Source organism: Helianthus annuus, chromosome 12 (assembly GCF_002127325.2).
Source record: "Helianthus annuus cultivar XRQ/B chromosome 12, HanXRQr2.0-SUNRISE, whole genome shotgun sequence".
Classification (NCBI taxonomy): Eukaryota; Viridiplantae; Streptophyta; class Magnoliopsida; order Asterales; family Asteraceae; genus Helianthus; species Helianthus annuus.
The window spans coordinates 22,778,511-22,796,858 of NC_035444.2; the positions used below are offsets into that span (position 1 = coordinate 22,778,511).

The 18,348-nt window shown below is 38.7% G+C and overlaps 1 protein-coding gene across 2 annotated transcripts; it reads left to right on the top strand.

Moving 5' to 3' along the window:
• Positions 1–23: 23 nt before the first annotated feature.
• On the top strand, positions 24–5,704 carry LOC110894381 (14-3-3-like protein GF14 iota). Of its 2 annotated transcripts, XM_022141604.2 has the most exons (8): positions 24–168; positions 268–356; positions 1,594–1,900; positions 2,749–2,836; positions 4,249–4,358; positions 4,444–4,592; positions 5,297–5,346; positions 5,439–5,704. In XM_022141604.2, the coding sequence occupies exons 2-8, from the start codon at positions 284–286 to the stop codon at positions 5,448–5,450; spliced, it is 789 nt and encodes a 262-aa protein (XP_021997296.1). In that variant the 5' UTR covers positions 24–168; positions 268–283; the 3' UTR covers positions 5,451–5,704. The 2 variants fall into 2 exon arrangements, with proteins under 2 accessions (XP_021997296.1, XP_021997297.1); XM_022141605.2 differs by lacking the exon at positions 24–168 and having other exon boundaries at positions 175–356.
• The last annotated feature ends 12,644 nt before the right edge of the window (positions 5,705–18,348 follow it).

Genomic DNA, 18,348 nt, shown 5'->3' on the forward strand with positions numbered 1-18,348 from the left:
AAACATGGGTGAAATAATAAATAGATATGAAAATACAAAGGGCCAAAGAAGGGAAAATCATAAACAGAAACTACCAGTCTCCGACTGAATGGGATCTGGAGTCCCCATAACTAACCACCACAAAATTCGCGCGCTATTCTCCTTTAATTTCTTCAAACAAAACCGACGGTCCAGATTCACTCCTTCCCTAACAACCTCAATCATCATCTTCCTCATTTGATTTTGATCAACACTTTTTCGTTTTTAATTGATCGATTTCATTTGCAGATAATCGATCACCAAAATGTCTAACGAAAAGGAGAGAGAAACTCATGTTTACACCGCCAAGCTTGCGGAACAAGCCGAGCGTTACGAAGGTATAATTTCATCTGTTTCTGCTTTCAGTCGTTCAGATGCTTGTTGTTGATCGATTTATCATGTAGATAGATCAATTTTGGTGTGTTTGTTTGTAGGTGTGAGTGTGTGTGTGTGTGTGTGTGTGTTTGTAACATGAATTTGTTTTATGAGATGAGTTTGATGCGATTAGATTGATTGGAGTGTTGTTTAGGTGTGTGTAACTGAATCTATGATGTAGAATGGATATTAATCGAAAAATTGGAGTGCGATTTGGTGTGGAGTTCGTGTGTTTGTTTGTAGTGTGAATTTGTTTTATGAGATGAGTTCGATGATGTTAGGTTGATTGGAGTGTTGTTTTGATCTGTGTAATCAGCATGAATGTGGCAATGGATATCAGTTGTAAATTTCTCAGTAGGTGAAAAAACATTTTCAGTAATTTTTTGTTATCAAATTCATCAATAATCTGTTAATTTTGGATGTATGAGTAGATTGTTGAACATGCAGTTATAATGTGATATAGACTTTCTTTCGTTTTGTGGCTTCATTATGTTGCATTTGTTGTATGCTTTATAATATTGACACCGGTCAAAAACTTGGTGTGCGATTTGGTATGGACTTTATGTATGCATCCGTAGATGTGAAAGTGTGTGTTTGGAAGGTGAATTTGTTTTATGAGATGATTTTGATGCTGTTAGGATGATAGGAATGTTTGGATATGTAAAGCTGAATGCATGAAATCATGATTTACAGTTGATATCACTTGTAACTTTGTCAGTAGGTGAACAATAAATATCTTTTAACTGTCATTTGTTGATTTGGATGTATGAGTGTAGTTTTTCAAACGTGAAGTTATTATGTGACTTTTCTTCGTTTTATCGCTTCACAATTTTGCATTATACCGTATCTAATGTATGCATGCTTTATAATATTGACATCAATAAAAAAATGTGGTGTGCTTATAGCATGAACTGGTATTGCTAGTTGATCTGCAGTTCTGTTGTTTGATCAGCTTGGAATGTTGTTTTGATCCATATCAGTGTAGGCTTGCAGTATGATGAATATTAACTGATTAGGTGTACAAAAGGTTAGAATGATTGATCTTAAATTCAGTTTACCCGATCCCTTTATTAATGGTTATTTGCATTGAACTTCTGATTTTAAGTACTAGAAGTGTGTCTTTCCTAGAAACAGTTTAATATTAGGATTTTATTCATTAACTGATTTATTATAAATCCTATAATGGATTCCTTATTTCAGAGATGGTTGAATGTATGAAGAGTGTTGCAAAACTAAACGTTGAACTTACTGTTGAAGAGCGCAACCTGCTTTCAGTTGGATACAAGAATGTGATCGGTGCAAGGAGGGCATCTTGGCGTATCATGTCATCAATTGAACAAAAAGAGGAATCAAAGGGAAATGAAAGCAATGTTACCCTAATAAAAGGCTACTGCCGAAAGGTTGAAGACGAGCTTGCCAAAATTTGCAGTGACATTCTTGAGATCATAGATAAGCATCTCATACCTTCTTCGGGTTCCGGAGAAGCTACTGTTTTCTACTACAAGATGTGAGTCATATCGAATTATCAGCCTCTTATTGCATTTATTTTTTTTATGTAGCTTATTTAGTCTTCTAAGGGGGTGTTTGGTTTTAGGGTATGGTTTTATTTAGTTTTCATTATTGGGTTTGGAGGAATGAGGTTGATACCCATAAAATTGGGTATCTTCTAATTCCAGTTATGAAACCCATACCCATAGTGATTCCTGAGGGCAAACCTAATGCCTATTAGCATGTATATAAACTAAATAATTAGCGTACTTATGTTTATATCTTGTGTTTGTTTTATGCGACAAATGCTATGTAATTAGGATAATTATTTAGGATAACTAGTGGGCGTCGTTTGTAGTTAACTAGTTATTAACGTTGTAAACATTAACTGTTAACAGTTAGTTATTGGCGTCAAGAATAACTGCCGATTAACGGCTTAACTATTAATCTATAAACTTCCGATTAATCCATTACTTTTGTCTAATCGCAACCAAAGTTTGGTACAAAGATCAAACTTATCGAACTTTAGTGATCTTTGATCTCTTTTATTTTTCACTTTCGATTCAATCTACACATTACGGCTGCCAACAATGCCACCTAAACGTACACAGATTTTTTATACTTCCCTTTTGGTCTGGCAAGCTATATAGGATGATAAAGTTCTTTTGTCCTTACATGCAAGTTATGTATTATATAAATTCATATCACATCACAAGTTAGGAACTAAATGTTACCATTTCAGTTTTTAGATACGAATCTTGCTAATGTAACTAAGATTCCTGCAGTGTGACAATATTCCGTATATTCTTGTAGAGTACCCTTTTACATTTTAAGTTTGTTATTGTGTTCCGATACATGCTAATACAGGAAAGGCGACTACTATCGGTACCTTGCTGAATTCAAGACGGACCAGGAACGGAAGGATGCTGCTGAACAGTCTTTGAAAGGCTATGAGGTATGTTTTTTCTTTTTTCCTGTTTACTATTATAATGAACAGGTTGTTAGGTCTCTAAACGAACCGAACGAACACGAACGAGGCCATGTTCGTGTTCGTTCGTTAAGAAAATGCAGATGTTCGTGAAATTTTCGCAAACACCTGCCAAACAGAAGTTTATGTTCGTGTTCGTTTGTTAATGAATTTTAGTTGTTCATGAACACTGGTCATGAACACAAACAAACGCAAACGGACACAAGTCAACACAAATGAACATTAAAGTTGAAACTAGAAAAACACCATTAACCTTAAACATCCGATATAAGTAGTCAAATACAACCACTAAATGATAAATCAAGAATTCAGGACACATGAAATCTACTACAAGCACTATACAATAAATCAAGTTTACCTAACTAAGGCATAATTATCTTACGTTACTTGGACATGTCCCAAAAAATGTCCATAGTGTCCAACTTCTTCATAGGTTTTGATAAGGGTTTACATTTTACTATTTTTTTTTTTAAATCTAACTATAAACTAATGTTTAGGGGGGAAAGTAAAACTTAAGTAGGAAGTGAAATAAAAAAAAAAAAAACATTAAAAACTTTTAATAACTTAACATAAACAAACGAACACGAATGAACATGAATGAATGTAAAAGAACATATTACCGAACGTTCACGAACGCAGTCGAACGAACGAGACCTAAGTAGCACTGGAACGGGTACGGGATCGGGGTACGGGGACGATACGGGAACGAGGAACGGCAAAACTCAAAATTCCAAGATACGGGTACGGCAATAAAAAATATAAAAAAATAAAAATACATTAAACAAATTCCAAAAATACTACATCTTCCAAAGATAATTAATTATCAATAATCAAATCATTTTCAAATTCCGGTTCATCTAGTGAGAGATCGGCAATCGATAGAGAATTAGAGATGATGAGACTTGAGAGTTTAGAGATTAGAGAAGCCGAATATAATAGGTCTATTTATTTAATGGCCGGTTGTGGAATTTGAAAGGGTAAAAAACCCTAAAAATAAATGGAAACGGGATGGATACTTCTACCAGATACGTCCCCGACATTGGAAACGTTTAGGAAACGTCCCCGACGAGTACCCATGGTGTTTCCGTCCCCGACAAGTACCCGAGACGGGTACGACCACATAAATGGAGTCCCCGTGCTACATAGAACGAGACCTTTGTTTGTGTTCGTTCATTTAGTTAATTGAACGAAATATCTTGTTCGTGTTTGTTCATTAACTAAACGAACTAAACATAAACGAACTTCCGGCCAAACGAACGTGCAATTTGTTTACAGCCCTATAGATTATGTCAGTTATATTGTGCTTGTACTAATTTATGGCTTTTTTTTTCTTTTTAAACTGTTAATACCATTTATTCAACATTTCTTTACTAATGTAGGCTGCAGCTGCTGCTGCGAACACAGAACTCCCTTCAACCCACCCAATTCGTCTCGGCCTTGCTCTCAATTTCTCAGTGTTCTACTACGAAATTATGAATTCTCCCGAGAGGTGATTTTCATTTTTTTCAATGTAACTTATTGTTCCTTTTTGAAGAAATTTACACGATTTTTTTTCATTGTAAACTAATTTACAGGGCTTGCCATTTGGCTAAACAAGCTTTTGATGAGGCAATTGCTGATCTGGACTCGTTAAGTGAAGAATCGTACAAGGACAGCACCTTGATCATGCAGCTCTTGAGAGATAACCTCACTCTTTGGACCTCTGATCTGCCTGAAGATGGAGGTACTTCATACCCTTCTCACATACATACAGTACACAGTTATTTTGTCTGGTTCATTTGTTGATCATGCACATTTGACGCGTTTAGATATGAGTGAGTCGATTTGGGTTGTATTTTATTCCAAAAATCTCAGAACGGGTCAGGCCAGAAACTTTTGCTAAGATGGGAACAGGTTGAAAGTCACCAAAAGTCTGTGTTAAACAAAAAGATATTATAAATGTTTTTTTTTTAAGATCTAGGTCATAATCATATAGGTAATGCATCAACTATTAGAGATGTTTAATAGGGTCAGTTTCAAGTTATATGCATTTGAAACTGAATTAAAAAAAAAATCGAATTCGGGTTGGTTCAAATAAAAGAAATTATGAGAAAAAAATAAATTTATATGTATAATTCGGATTTGAATATTCAGTCAAATCCGTTCAACAATCACAAGTTTAATTTGAGTTGTAAACCGACTTCATAATTCAGTACTTTCTAACTAGTTTAAAAATTCAAAACCGAATTTGAATTCTCAACTCAAGTTTGATTTGCTTCGAATTTCGTTTTTTTCAAGTTCTATTTGAATCTGCCTAACCCAGGCCCATTTCGACCCAGTGACAGTCTACCCTACCTTATAATTATTGTACATGTAGCTTCTTATCATGCATAAGCATAAACTGTGTATACGAATACAAAGTGTCAAAGATGATGCATTTTGTTTCAGGTGATGAAAACCAGCCCAAGGGTGAAGAACCCAAACCAGCTGAACCAGAGGTTAGCATTAGGCTTTAAGTTTATGCATGTTACATGCACGTGTGTCTCAGTCTCTAAACAACTAATTGTTTCCAAAACCAACCCTTATGCAGAAGAAGCAGTGACGGGTAGAGATAAATAGCAAGCCCAGCCCAGCCCACAATCAGTTCAAAAGAATTCAAGTACTTGGGCTTTGTTTTGGTCAAAAGGGGATTATTCAATCAATCTTTTTGGGCCATTAAAATATCGACGAACTTGTCAAAATTGCGGTCCTTTTTATTTTAATATCTTTTTTGGGGTTTTCTTGTTCATCTTACTACCTTCATAAGAGCTTTGTTCCTTCAGTATAGTTTCCATAAATGTTGTGATTCATTTTGTTTCTTAAGATGGTTGAAGTATTTTAAATAAATAATTGCTTATCAGAGCTTAAAAGTAAACAAAATATCGTATTAGATATTGAGGTTTTTAAAAGATTGGCACTGAACTTGTTACTTCTAGACCATGTTTCTATATATATGCATAACATGCATGTTGTGTGGCTACCGACACGTGGTGTGTTTCATAGCGAATACTAGAAAGGAGATAACTGATCGCCTTGCCTAACCCCACCATTGATTTGTAACTCCTTTGTTGGTGCTTGATTAATGATAACCGATGATCTTGTGGATGAGATGCACCTTTGTATCCAAGTTCTCCATGAGTGGATATTATCTGCACATTTGTAGTTTTTACTCGGAAGAGTAGCTGGTAACATAGATGTATAAATTATAACAACACCTAACATAGAAATATGTCTTTTGAGAATTCATATTCATATTCATGCTTGTGTTTTATTTTATGATTTCATATAGTAAGATGGTTCCAACGTTTTGTAATACAGTGACTCTTAAAGAACAAATAGCAAAGGTATTTGATGAGCCAGAAGTGGCACCTCTTATACAGATCTACTCCAAAAGGAAGTTGGTGATTACCAATGGTATACGTTCTTTCTCATATTTGTGCATGTTTGTTTCTTTGTATAATTTTAATTTAATTTCTCTAATACTCGAGCTATGGCTTGTAATATGATAGATAAGTTCTATTCTAACACTTCCAACGGATCAAGTAGAGGCAAGTTATCAAACAGTATCTAGCCCACTAGCAGTTTTGGGCCATTCACATGGGCTTTACAACACCAGCCCGATACATTATAAGTCGAGTTTTAAATGGCCCATGTTACCATATTCTAGAGTTTTAAAAAATTCGCAGCATATAATAACAACGTATAACTTAGGGGCTGTTTGTTTACCTCTTAACGAGGCTCTTAATGGTTCAGACCTCTTACTGGTTCAGCACTTAATGGTTCAGACTGTTTGTTTCGCGAGCAAATAGCTGAATGGTTCAGACATTTGCCTCTGAATGATTAAGTATTATACTGAGTCTGAATGGTTAAGACCTCTAATCTGAATTGGTCAGACATTCAGAAGTTGACAAACAGCCCTTTATCTAGTTTGCTACAGCGGACAGCCTACATACTATATCTAATATCAATGCAACCTACATGATGCGATATGAATGTTATTTGTACATGTTTTCCTACCATAAACCATGCGAACTGATTACTTATGGCGGTTTTACGGTTCTCAGAAAACAAGTTTTCAAGTAATCTTGAGTCAGTTTAAATAAAAAAATTAACATAAAGGAATATCATTGTGCTTTGTATATTGAAATTCATTACAAGTTTAAAACTATATTTAAATTGGTGTTTGGCATTGTAAGATTCTCAAAGTATAGAAAAGGCAACTAAAATTTCAAACCTTCAATGAACACCACACCATACCATACCATCTGTAGCTAAAGTAATGTAAAAGCCACCTCATACAAATTGGCATATTTGGAAGAATACTTCCAACTTTTATCATTCCTACTTTTGAATTCTTTTTATGTATTTTATTCCTCTTTTTGCCTATTTTAATTTGTCATTAATTTTTTATTCTTTTCATTTTGTTAAATATATATTTATACTCATATAGTTATTAATTATATACTTTATCATAGAATAAGTCCTATACAAAACTTCTAAATTTGTTTAATCATTTAAACGTGTGGCAATTTTAAAATTTAAAGGTCACCTAAGCATTTTCTTTACAAAAAGTGTCACACCCCGATTTCCACACGTTTCACCGGTGGGCCCGGTGAGGGATTACCATGACGTAGTTGGCAATAATATAGTCAACCAACACAATATTTAAATGCATAGCGGAAGCATAAAGATAGATATATTTCAACCATTAAATGTAATATCCAAGTATCACAAGTAGTCGAAATAATCCACACGGGATCAAAAATAAAATAGGAAATAATGTTCAACAGATAGTGGCATCCAGGCTTGCGAGACTCTAACGATGCTAAGGAATGGCCAGCCTATTTCGTGCAGAACCTGCATTTAATCTTTTTGGGGAAAATACGTCAGTTTACACTGGTAAATACATTCAACCGACACTTTTAAAAAGTTTAATAAAATTGATTTGAATGCACGAGGCACAAACTTTTATAACTTGGGATAATTAATCAAATTAATCTTGTAAAAGAATTACATGTCGTTATGCGTTCAGTCGCCTGGTTCGTGCCGGATTTAAGGTTAATTAACACACCACATAGTATAAAACCGTGGCGGGAAACCAACGGTTATACCTTTATAAATATGGACACTTTGTCGGGTGTACGCCTACACCCGCGTGTCAAGGTCGTGGCCATTTCGTAAAATGATGTCAAGGATATCCAGGACATGGTCATTAAACTCCCAAAGGCGTAAAACAAACAAAACCAATTTTCAAGCGGGTCACATTGATAATACCTAACTACTAATGAGTTAGGGTCAATTTCCCGACCAAGCGGTACTTTATATACCGTACCCCAAGCCCGTATAAGGGAAATAAGTTAAAAGTATTTACCTGAGCAAGTAATAACCACAACAAGCAAATGCAAGTATCTTTTACTGGTCTCCTATTCTGGAACGAAGGTTTATAATAACCTATTAGAATCCTAACGGGTCTTTAATTTAGCCTAAGCTTAGATCGGTTAGTTTCAAAGGATAATGACGGTTTAATCGCATGAAAGGCGAAAACCGGGAATGGAATGTGGTTTGGACCCAACAAGTTCGGAGACTCGTATATTATGGGCAAACTAGACACATTTTGGATTTTGAGGTAAAAACGACAAGGTTTGACCCGTTTCGGCTAATTTATGTAAACTAGTTACATAAACCGGACCGAACGCGTAAATGGCGTAACGGGTAACCGTATGAGTCCTACACAGGTTTCCTAAGTTAATATACCCCGAAGAGGTTGTGGTATCAGTAGGATACCTCCCATTATGCCCATAATGAGTTAAATCCCAATATACGCCCCGTAGGGGTAATTTGGTCTTTTTAAAGATTATGAAAGAGATTTCCGGGTTCTACAGGAATCCTGAGTTTTCTGAACAGGTTATAAAGTTCAAAATACTTTATTTATTATTTGAAATCAGTAGCAATTGGATTCTGGTTAAAATACCACGTAGAACTCATTTTATGTTCGAAAAGGGTATATTCGGTATTTACCGAATCAATGCCATAACCGCAGGTTATGAGCAGGTTAAAAATAATTAAAAATCTTTAAAAATCTAAAAATATTATTTTACTCAGGGTGTAAAAGGTTTGGTGTCGAAATCTGGGTTTAGATAGGCTTTAGGCTAATTGCGCAGATTAATCATTAAAGTTTTCTTAATTGCGCTGTTTAGCATAACTCTTATTCTAGACCTCGGATTGACATGAAATTTTAGGGACATGTTTAGAAATCAGTAACTAAGGTTATTGTTCTTTTACATATCCAAAATTCTCGTTTTAAAGTCAAAAGGGCATTATGGTCAACTTTAAGCATATAACGGAAATGTGCAAACGACTCGGACAAACAACGGACCAGCCACAGAGGGTTATACCATCATGTAACCTGGTCCTAAGAGAGTCCTAAGGCATATCTAAAACATACCAAAGCGGGTCAGAACTGAAGTCAAAGCAAAAGTCAAAGTTTTGCGACTTTCGGTTTCGAACCGGGTCAAAACAGAAAATGGTCGGATCAAACGGGCTTAGACCAGTTATAATACTTATTATCAAGTTATATGAGTGATAAAATAGGTTACATGCCATCTACATTGTTAATTATGCGTTAAATCGAAAATTAGCATTCTGTTGACTTTTTCTAAGCAACTTTGACCCGTCATTTGGACTAGTTAGAGTGGGAATCAGAGGGTGCCCTTTTAAGGGTTTAATGCCCACATAATTACCAACATATAACTACCTTTGATTTGACTAATCACTGGACCATTTGTGATTAACCGTTAAGTCAATCGGTAATTACGACGGATTGACTTTTAAGAAATAACTAAGCGAAAACTTAACTAAGAAGGGTTAGGCACACTTAATGAAGTCTAGTGAACGACCAGAGATGCTTAGAGAGGACTCTTGTGCTCCAGAAATGCTCCAAGAGTGAAGAAATGAGGTGTGAAGAACTTGATGCAACTTAGTGGCCTTTTATAGCAATCTTGGATGAATTAGATCATGACAACAAGGTCTACAAGAGTTCCTAGATCACCAACAAGTGTCCCTGAGTGCTAGGGGTCATTTAGGGGGCGTCCATGCTGCTCATAATGGCTCCTAAGTCGGTTAAAACAGCAAACAGTGCTTCTGTCCGCATTTTCTGTATCTGGGAGGCTGACGCGGCCCGCGTAAGGGTCCTCTAAACCTTTACGCGGCCTGTCTGAATCCTTTTGTCAGAGCCCATATCTTCCACTGTCAGCGCGGCCCGCGTAAGGCCCTTTGCAACCTTTACGCGGCCCGCCTGAGGCCTGCTGTAAGATTTTCAAATCTTTTTCAATTATTACCGTCGGCTCTTGGCGTTTCGAAGGGGTAACTTTGCGTTTTGGGCCTTTCTTATTTACGAATAAGGGCCTCGGGACTTTTACCCAACTTATTAAGCCCTCGGTTAGTTTACAACTACCCGAAAAGTCCTAACTTTCAATGTTGACGCTTTTAGCCCTTCTTAAACGAATTCGATCATAACTTCCTCATATGGTAACGGAACGTGATGAAATTTATATCGCGTATTATAGTGAGTATAATTTACTATTACAAAGCCTCGGGTATGTCAAAGGGTCACTCAGAGGTATGACTTAAACATGTTGACACATTTGGCCCCTGTAGTTTGTAATTCCTCACTTTTTTCCACATTTCGTTCCGTATGATTCATGATTCATTCGTTTGAAGGTACGAGCATCTTGTAGGGTCACTGTAAAGTATATTTATCCCTCGTTGACGTTTTGAACCCTTAAATTCACATACTTTCTATGTTTGTCAACTTTAGTCCTTCTTTAGTGACGCGCCATTCGAGGCTTTATATGGGCGCAAGTGCAGATCGCCGCTTTGTTGGGCTGACGCAGGTGATAGACAATTGGTTGGTCCTGAAATGGTACAGGAAACCACAGATAAGATCGCGCAAATCCGCGACCGTATCAGCGCGGCTCGTGACAGGCAGAAAGCCTACGCAGATCGAAGAAGGAAACCTCTAGAGTTTGAGGTTGGTGAGATGGTTTTGTTGAAGGTATCACCCTGGAAGGGTGTGGCACGATTTGGGAAACGTGGAAAGTTGAACCCGAGGTATATTGGACCATTCAAGATCTTGGAGAGAATCGGGTTAGTAGCTTACAAGTTGGACCTACCTGCCGAACTGAATGGTGTTCACGATACATTTCATGTATCCAATCTAAAGAGAAGTCCAACTCAAGATAACGTTGCCATTCCTACCGACGAAATTCATGTTGATGACACGCTCCACCTCGTTGAAGAACCTGTCGAGGTCACGGATTGGAAAGTAAACAAGACCCGCCGGAGCAGTGTCAAGCTCGTCAAAGTTCGTTGGAATGCTAGACATGGTCCTGAATTCACCTGGGAGCGTGAGGACCGAATGAAAGAGAAATACCCCCACTTATTTCCTAAGAACCCTGCTTCTACAAGCAGAACCTAAAATTTCGGGACGAAATTCTTCTAACAGGGGGAGAATGTGACAACCCTCACTAAACCAGGTATCCGTACGACTTAATTAACTATTAATTGCTGCTTAATTACTGTGCTTAAACTGAGATTACTGATGAACTGCTACTTGACTGTTGATACTTGTACATATCTGCATCATACTTTGCTTTCCGTCACTACATTATTTACTTATTGAACTCTAGTGACAAACATGATGCACAAAAGCACAGTAGCATTTGAACGGATAACCTATTGAACATGCTGATATAGCCAGCATCAGGAAAACATTGCCTCTAAAGGCCTGAATGAGCCAGAAATATTTTACTACACCCATAGTGTGTGTAGGGATACAAGGGTTGTATAACTGCGTCTCTAGGAATAAGATGTAATGATTGGATGTGCCTAAAACGTACTCTAAGCACAAAACACAGCACTTTTATCAACATACTAGCTTCTAGCTAACTAATAAAGTGCCAAAACATAAGGAAATATTCCTGACACTTTGCAGAATAAATTGTGTCGCTAAAAATATTATTAACGACGCTTAAAAGATTACTTAAGCACTTTAACGGATTACCATCCAACCGAACAACCGGACTATACCCGGAACACAAAAATATTGCCAAAAATATTATTAGCTTTTTTCTGAGCCAGTTAGGGTCCCTGATTACCCTAACACCCGCTTTATAACGCGTTATGCAACTAACGGGGTTAATCTCTAATGTAACCGACTTAACATAACTAAACTCTAACTGAACAATTGAAACCCAACCGGATACACCCCCCCCTAATGGGATCGGCCAAACTAGAGTAGACAAGGAAGTACACATTTGAATATTTTATTTGATTGTGTGGATATCTAGAGAACATAAAATCCGTTGGACGATGAACAAAGTTTTGTCTATAAAATCCTCACCAAACACACAAGACTTCTCACATCCACACTTCACCAAAATCACTCTCTCTCCCTCTTGTCTAATTCTCGGCCGAACACCCACACTTCAACACACCCATTGTCGGCTCTTGATCAATACATTCCAAGCTTATACAAGGCTTACGGATCACGTATAAGGAAGCATGATTTTTAACGGTTAAAAGTCGGAATCATGCGTTTTGAATCTATAAAGTCTACTAAAACTCGAATATTGTTGGTTAAAAGCTCATAACATGTGTAAATGTTGTAGTATTCGAACATGTTGATTATTGAGGCCCGATCTACGATGTGGTGGCTCTTATCATCATTTAACCCGACTTTGTTAAGATCACGAATCTTGACATACGCTTGTTTCTATCAGTACGAGGGTTAAAAGGTGAAACTCCACCACACGAGAAACATGAACTTGTGTAAAAGTATTTTGACTTGTAAAATAGTATTTAAAACGAGCCGATCTACGTATGTACAAGTGGTATATTCGTAGAACCAAGTGTCGAGAAAATCATGTTTTATAAAAGTTGGATGACATGTTAACAAATATGATTTTTACAAACTACAAGTGTATAAACACTTGTGAAATGAAAGATCCGACAAAGTAACAATTTTTATAAAAGTTGTCGGGAAGTTGTAAAGGATGATTTGTTCCAAAAACGGGGTTTTACAAGACTAAACTATTTTATACATAGATCCACTAAATATAAGGTGATCTACACTATGACTTTCGGAAAAACTACAAGTTCATGTAATAATGCGATTTTACATACTAGTCGGCAAGTTTCATGTGTTGAAAATTAGTTTGATGTGTTGGAAATTGATTTGATGATTTAAAGAAGTGTTGAAGTGATTTTGTAAAAGAAAATGATACGCTTGAAAGCGTGGCCACCTCCAGTTACAGGGGAAACTCTGGCGAAATTTTTCTAAAATCTAACACTTAGAATTATTTACAAGTGTTAGACTACTTTTGACATATTTTCAAAAATAATTCGCCATGACTTTATTTACGAATATTCGGAGGTGGGATTTTCACAAAACTAAACGTGATAAATATATATTCAGTAAATATATTTTTCACCACACTGTTTATGATTATTTTGTGAAGATATATAAATATTATTTTTAGAGTAAAAATAATATTTACAAACGTTGATGAACCCAAAATAATACAAACGCTTACACGACGAATATATAAGTTACACCGGTAATTATTATTACCACTTAATCGTTAAAACGTAACTTACGCTTTATACGGAAATATTCATAAACGCGTATTTTGTCAACGTATTATTTTGGAAAGTATTAAGTGAAGAGAAAATATAATATTTTTGAGAAAAATATTTATATTTTGGAATGAGAAGTAAAAATATATTAAGTGGGACTTAATGAGATGATACGAATACACATGTATTAAATCCCCCATCCTTGGGAAGGAAATTAAATTACCAAGTATATACAAGGAACGGTTGTCTAACCGTTTCCCAAAACTTAAACTATAAAGCTAAGGCACGGCCATCCGTCTAATAGAATTAGCACATGTAGGTCGTTGCACAGCTATCGGATATTTGGAGTGCTTGGTATAGCGACGCACTGACTGTGAGTTCATGTCCCCCTTTTCTCTTAAGTGTTTTCAGTTTTCTAAACTGCGGGGGTGAAATACATGTTACTATGATTACGAATATTTCTTACATGGTATGGTCAGCTAAGGAAGGAACTGTTAGGTTATGTGATTTGGGTAGGTGAAACCTTAAGAACATTAGTCCTCGTAGTACGATCGAGGGATACAAGTGATAGGCCTATTTGAGCATAACAAACCCCACCCATGCGCCCGCAGGTTGGACCATGTGGTGACCTTGTTTTAACACCACCCATGCGCCCGCAGGTTGGACCATGTGGTGACTTTGTCTTAACACCACCCATGCGCCCGCAGGTTGGACCATGTGGTGACCTTGTTGTAACACCACCCATGCGCCCGCAGGTTGGACCATGTGGTGACCTTGTCCTATCCCCTCCCATGCGCCCGCAGGTTGGACCATGTGGTTACACATTAACTGATATGTTCCCTTATTTGCTTTCATACCAGAGTTTACAAAATATTCACACTTACAATGATTATAAAGGTTTATTCGCGCGCACATACTAAACGCATGAACTCGCTCAACATTATTGTTGATTTTTCAACTTACATGTATTTCAGGGAATTAAAGGATCTGGCACGGTATGGCACGTTTTCCCGCTACACTAGTTTCCAAGGTCATCCGGGGTTTAGGGAATGTGACTCTTTCCTGGACAAGTCACAGTCCTTAAACTGTGTTTATGTTTTGTTTGTTTGTTGAACATGACTATGGTTGTTAGGGTTTATTCCCGTTAAAACAATGGTATTGTATTTGGTTTTCAAAACTTAATGGATGATCTTGCATGTTTTTAATTCATATAGCTTTGTTATGATTAAGCTAAGGTATTAAGAAGTCACACCAAATTAACCACGCTTCCGCAAAGCCAGGGTGTGACAGCTTGGTATCAGAGCTCTGATCATAGCGAACTAGGATTCCTTCTCGAGTCTAGACTATGATCACTAGGGCTCTCACGAAAACATTTTTACTGCATACCACTTAAGTCCAGATCCAAAACGTTTTTACAAACAAATGTTGAGCACATTTTATTTATTAATTATAGGCTCGGTCTTGGAGGCCGAGGCTCGGTCTGGGAGATCGAGGTGGTTGGCTAGTGGGACTAGGAGAATTGGTTAGTGGGACTAGGAAGAGCAGTCTGAGAGGCTAGAAGGCTAGTGGGACTAAGAAGAGCAGTCTGAGAGGCTGGAAGGCTAGTGGGACTAGGAAGAGCAGTCTGAGAGGCTGGAAGGCTAGTGGGACTAGGAGAATTATTTGATTTCTTACTTGGTGACTAATATGTTTATATGATTATATGATTGATTGTTATACGTATGTGTCACAAACGCCATACCTTCATCATGTACTAGAAAGATGGACACTACGAATCCCATGGCCATAGTATCAGACGACATAGTTTCATCGGAGCACGAGGTGTACATTTCTGATACTACCGGCACAGACGATGACGACTTTCAGCCCTTTTGCGCTGCCTGATGTCGTAACAGAGCCTACTGATGGCCATCTCATTGGGAATTTGCCACTCACGGTGATCCCTGCTCCTGTGCCCCTTGCCGCATATCCCATTGTTGATATGCCCCCCCCCCCGACGTGGCCTCTGACGACAATAACGATCTACTAGAGGAGGACCCATTCGAGGGCGAGGCCCTATTGCTGCTGGTATTAGCCTACTGCTTGCGGACGCTCCTGCAGGGGAAACTCATGTCCATTCCCCTGTCCCAGACTCATTTGAGTTTCTGACATCCGCATTTTCGCATATACAGGGAATGTAGCACCATTCACTCGATGCCGACCATGATACGGCATCATCAGCTGCACCGGTTCCCGCACACAGCTTTGAGTTTGATCACAGTATTGAGGGTGATCCTGTTCTTCCATCTGGTTTTGATCCAGACCATGACCTTGAGTTCATACGCTTAGGCCAGCCCTTGGAGGATCCTGTAACCCCCTGTGATGGTTGATCCAGCTGATTTTGAGATGGAGTTGGTTGACCCGGAGCCAGCCGTGGCCCCTGAGCCAGGCGTTGCTCCTAACACCGCATTGGAGCATGACCCTGTTCATGCCAATGCACCTGCTGTTGCTCCTTGATTGATCATCTGCTTGGACGAGAGAAAATTTGGGGTAACTGTGCAAGACAATTTATTATTACGGGGGCCCACGTAATAGCAACTTGTAGTGCACAGAAATCCTGGTGGACTCTGCGGGCCAAGCTAATGAAAACCAATGTAGCAGGAAATAACTCAAACACGAATGACCAAGGCGATGAAGCCTCGAGTTCATTCTATTTCAAGCAACAAGCCAAATTGGCAAGCCTATGTGGAGGCTCAGAAAAATTTATTTCCCCACCCATACAATGAGTATATTTATGTGTAAAATTGGGTGAGTACATGATGGCTTATGGTGCTATGTATCTCGTAGACAATTGGAAATTTGTCTAACCCACTTCATGCCATTTCGGCAGAAGAGAATGCCACCCAGGCGTGACACAAACACCAGTATGTTGCCAAGGATAGAAGCCGAGCTGCAAAAACGCAACTCACAGGCAATTGCACGACGTGAAGCTCTCCGCTTTTAGCACAGCAACGGCACTACTGGAAATAACCCCCCCCCCCCCAGCTGACCGCACCTATAAGCAGTTCCTGAACTGCAAGCCCTTGAACTTCGACGAAACAGGAAGCGCCTTTGCAATTGTTCGTTGGTCCGAAGAGATTGACTCCATTCTAAGAAAGACTAACTGTTCGCCCCAACAGAGTGATACCTTTACCTCGGGGTCATTTCTAGACGGCACACCCTCATGGTGGGACCATCAGGTTCAGGCCCTTGACACAGATACTGCTTATGCACTAAGCTGGGATGAGCTAGAGGAAATGATTAAGGAGAAATATGGTTCTAAGACTGGAATAACAGAAGCTTGAGATGGAGTCTTGGAATTTGAAAATGGACGAATCAGAGATTCCTGAACATGACCAGCGATCGCACGACTTGCCTAGGGTCGTCACCTACTAAGTCATTGATGTTGTATGATACAGTTGGGTACCTGTAAACCTTACATTCTGGTCTCGATCTGTGGTAATGAAATCGAAGTGATCTATTGTTTATATTCTATAACATGAGATGTTACGTGATTGATTTATTGATAACATGAGATGTTATGTGTTGATATTGTTGTGTACTTACGCACATTATACTTACTATGACCTGACCCATACGATCATCATAGGAAGATGCCTCCAAAACGGGATGTACGCATACCCACCAATGAGGCGGAACTTCAGGGAATCATTGCTGCAGTCATCGCACAATACGAGGCCCATCACTCCGAGCGCAACGGAGGTACCTCAGGAGATAACCCACCCAACGGCTGCACCTACAAGCAGTTCTTAGGCTGCCAGCCCCTACATTTCAACGGCACTGGGGGTGCCGTAGCCTTCGTACGCTGGATTGAGGAGACGGACACTGTTTTGTGTGCGAGCAAATGCGCCCCAAGAGATCAGGTCACGTACATTTCCGGGCTGTTCCGAGATGGGGCTCTGTCATGGTGGAAACTTCAGGTTCAGACAATGGGCGAGGCTGCTGCGTATGCTCTATCGTGGGACGAACTGAAAGAGCTAATGCATAAAAAGTACTGTTCGAGAACAGAAAGCCAGAAGGTAGAAACTGAGTTCTGGAACTTGAAGATGGAAGGTCCAAAAATAGCTGAGTATGTGGAGAAGTTCCAAGTTTTATCGCGTATCGTTCCTTACATGGTAGATCCGGAGTTTAAAAGGATTGAGCGTTTCATTTGGGGATTGGCACCCCAAATCATGAGCATGGTAACGGCATCAAAGCCTGCCACAATCTCTGAGGCCATCAATCTAAGTGTAGCCCTGACGGAAGAGGCAATCAGGATGGACAAATTTTCAGCCTCTGAGGAGAAGAAGGGGACTCATGTGGAGTCATCTGGGAACAACAAGAGGAAGTTGACGAATTTCAAACAGGGTACCCAGTCGAGTAGCGACGACAAGGCCAAAAAGAGAAAAGAGTACACGGGTATTCTACCAAAGTGCGACAACTGTCGACGTCCCCATAACGGGCGGTGTAGATATGGAAAATGTGGTAACTATGGTAAGGTGGGACATGTCAAGGAAACATGTCGGCAAGGTACTGAACATGGAAATAGAGGTCAAGATGGTAACGGAAATCGCGGAGGAAATCACAACGACAACAACTATCAAGACAGGGATGGTGACGATCAAGGCTGTGGCCAAGCATGTTTTAATTGCGGTGATGTGGGGCATTTCCGGAAGTATTGCCCTAAGAACACTCAGGCACGTGGATGAAAGCTCAATAGCGGGGATAGAATCCAAGCGTGGATATCGGTACGTCTCATAATAGTCAATGTTACGCTCTATTTGACAGTATTGTCAAATTTTAGCTTC

Bases quoted from the DNA above. Each gene is read 5' to 3' on its own strand.
- LOC110894381 (XM_022141604.2), top strand. From the start codon at position 284: ATGTCTAACGAAAAGGAGAGAGAAACTCATGTTTACACCGCCAAGCTT. The intron at 2,837-4,248 runs GTATGTTTTTTC...TTACTAATGTAG, and splicing joins AGTCTTTGAAAGGCTATGAG to GCTGCAGCTGCTGCTGCGAA. The intron at 4,359-4,443 runs GTGATTTTCATT...ACTAATTTACAG, and splicing joins ATTATGAATTCTCCCGAGAG to GGCTTGCCATTTGGCTAAAC.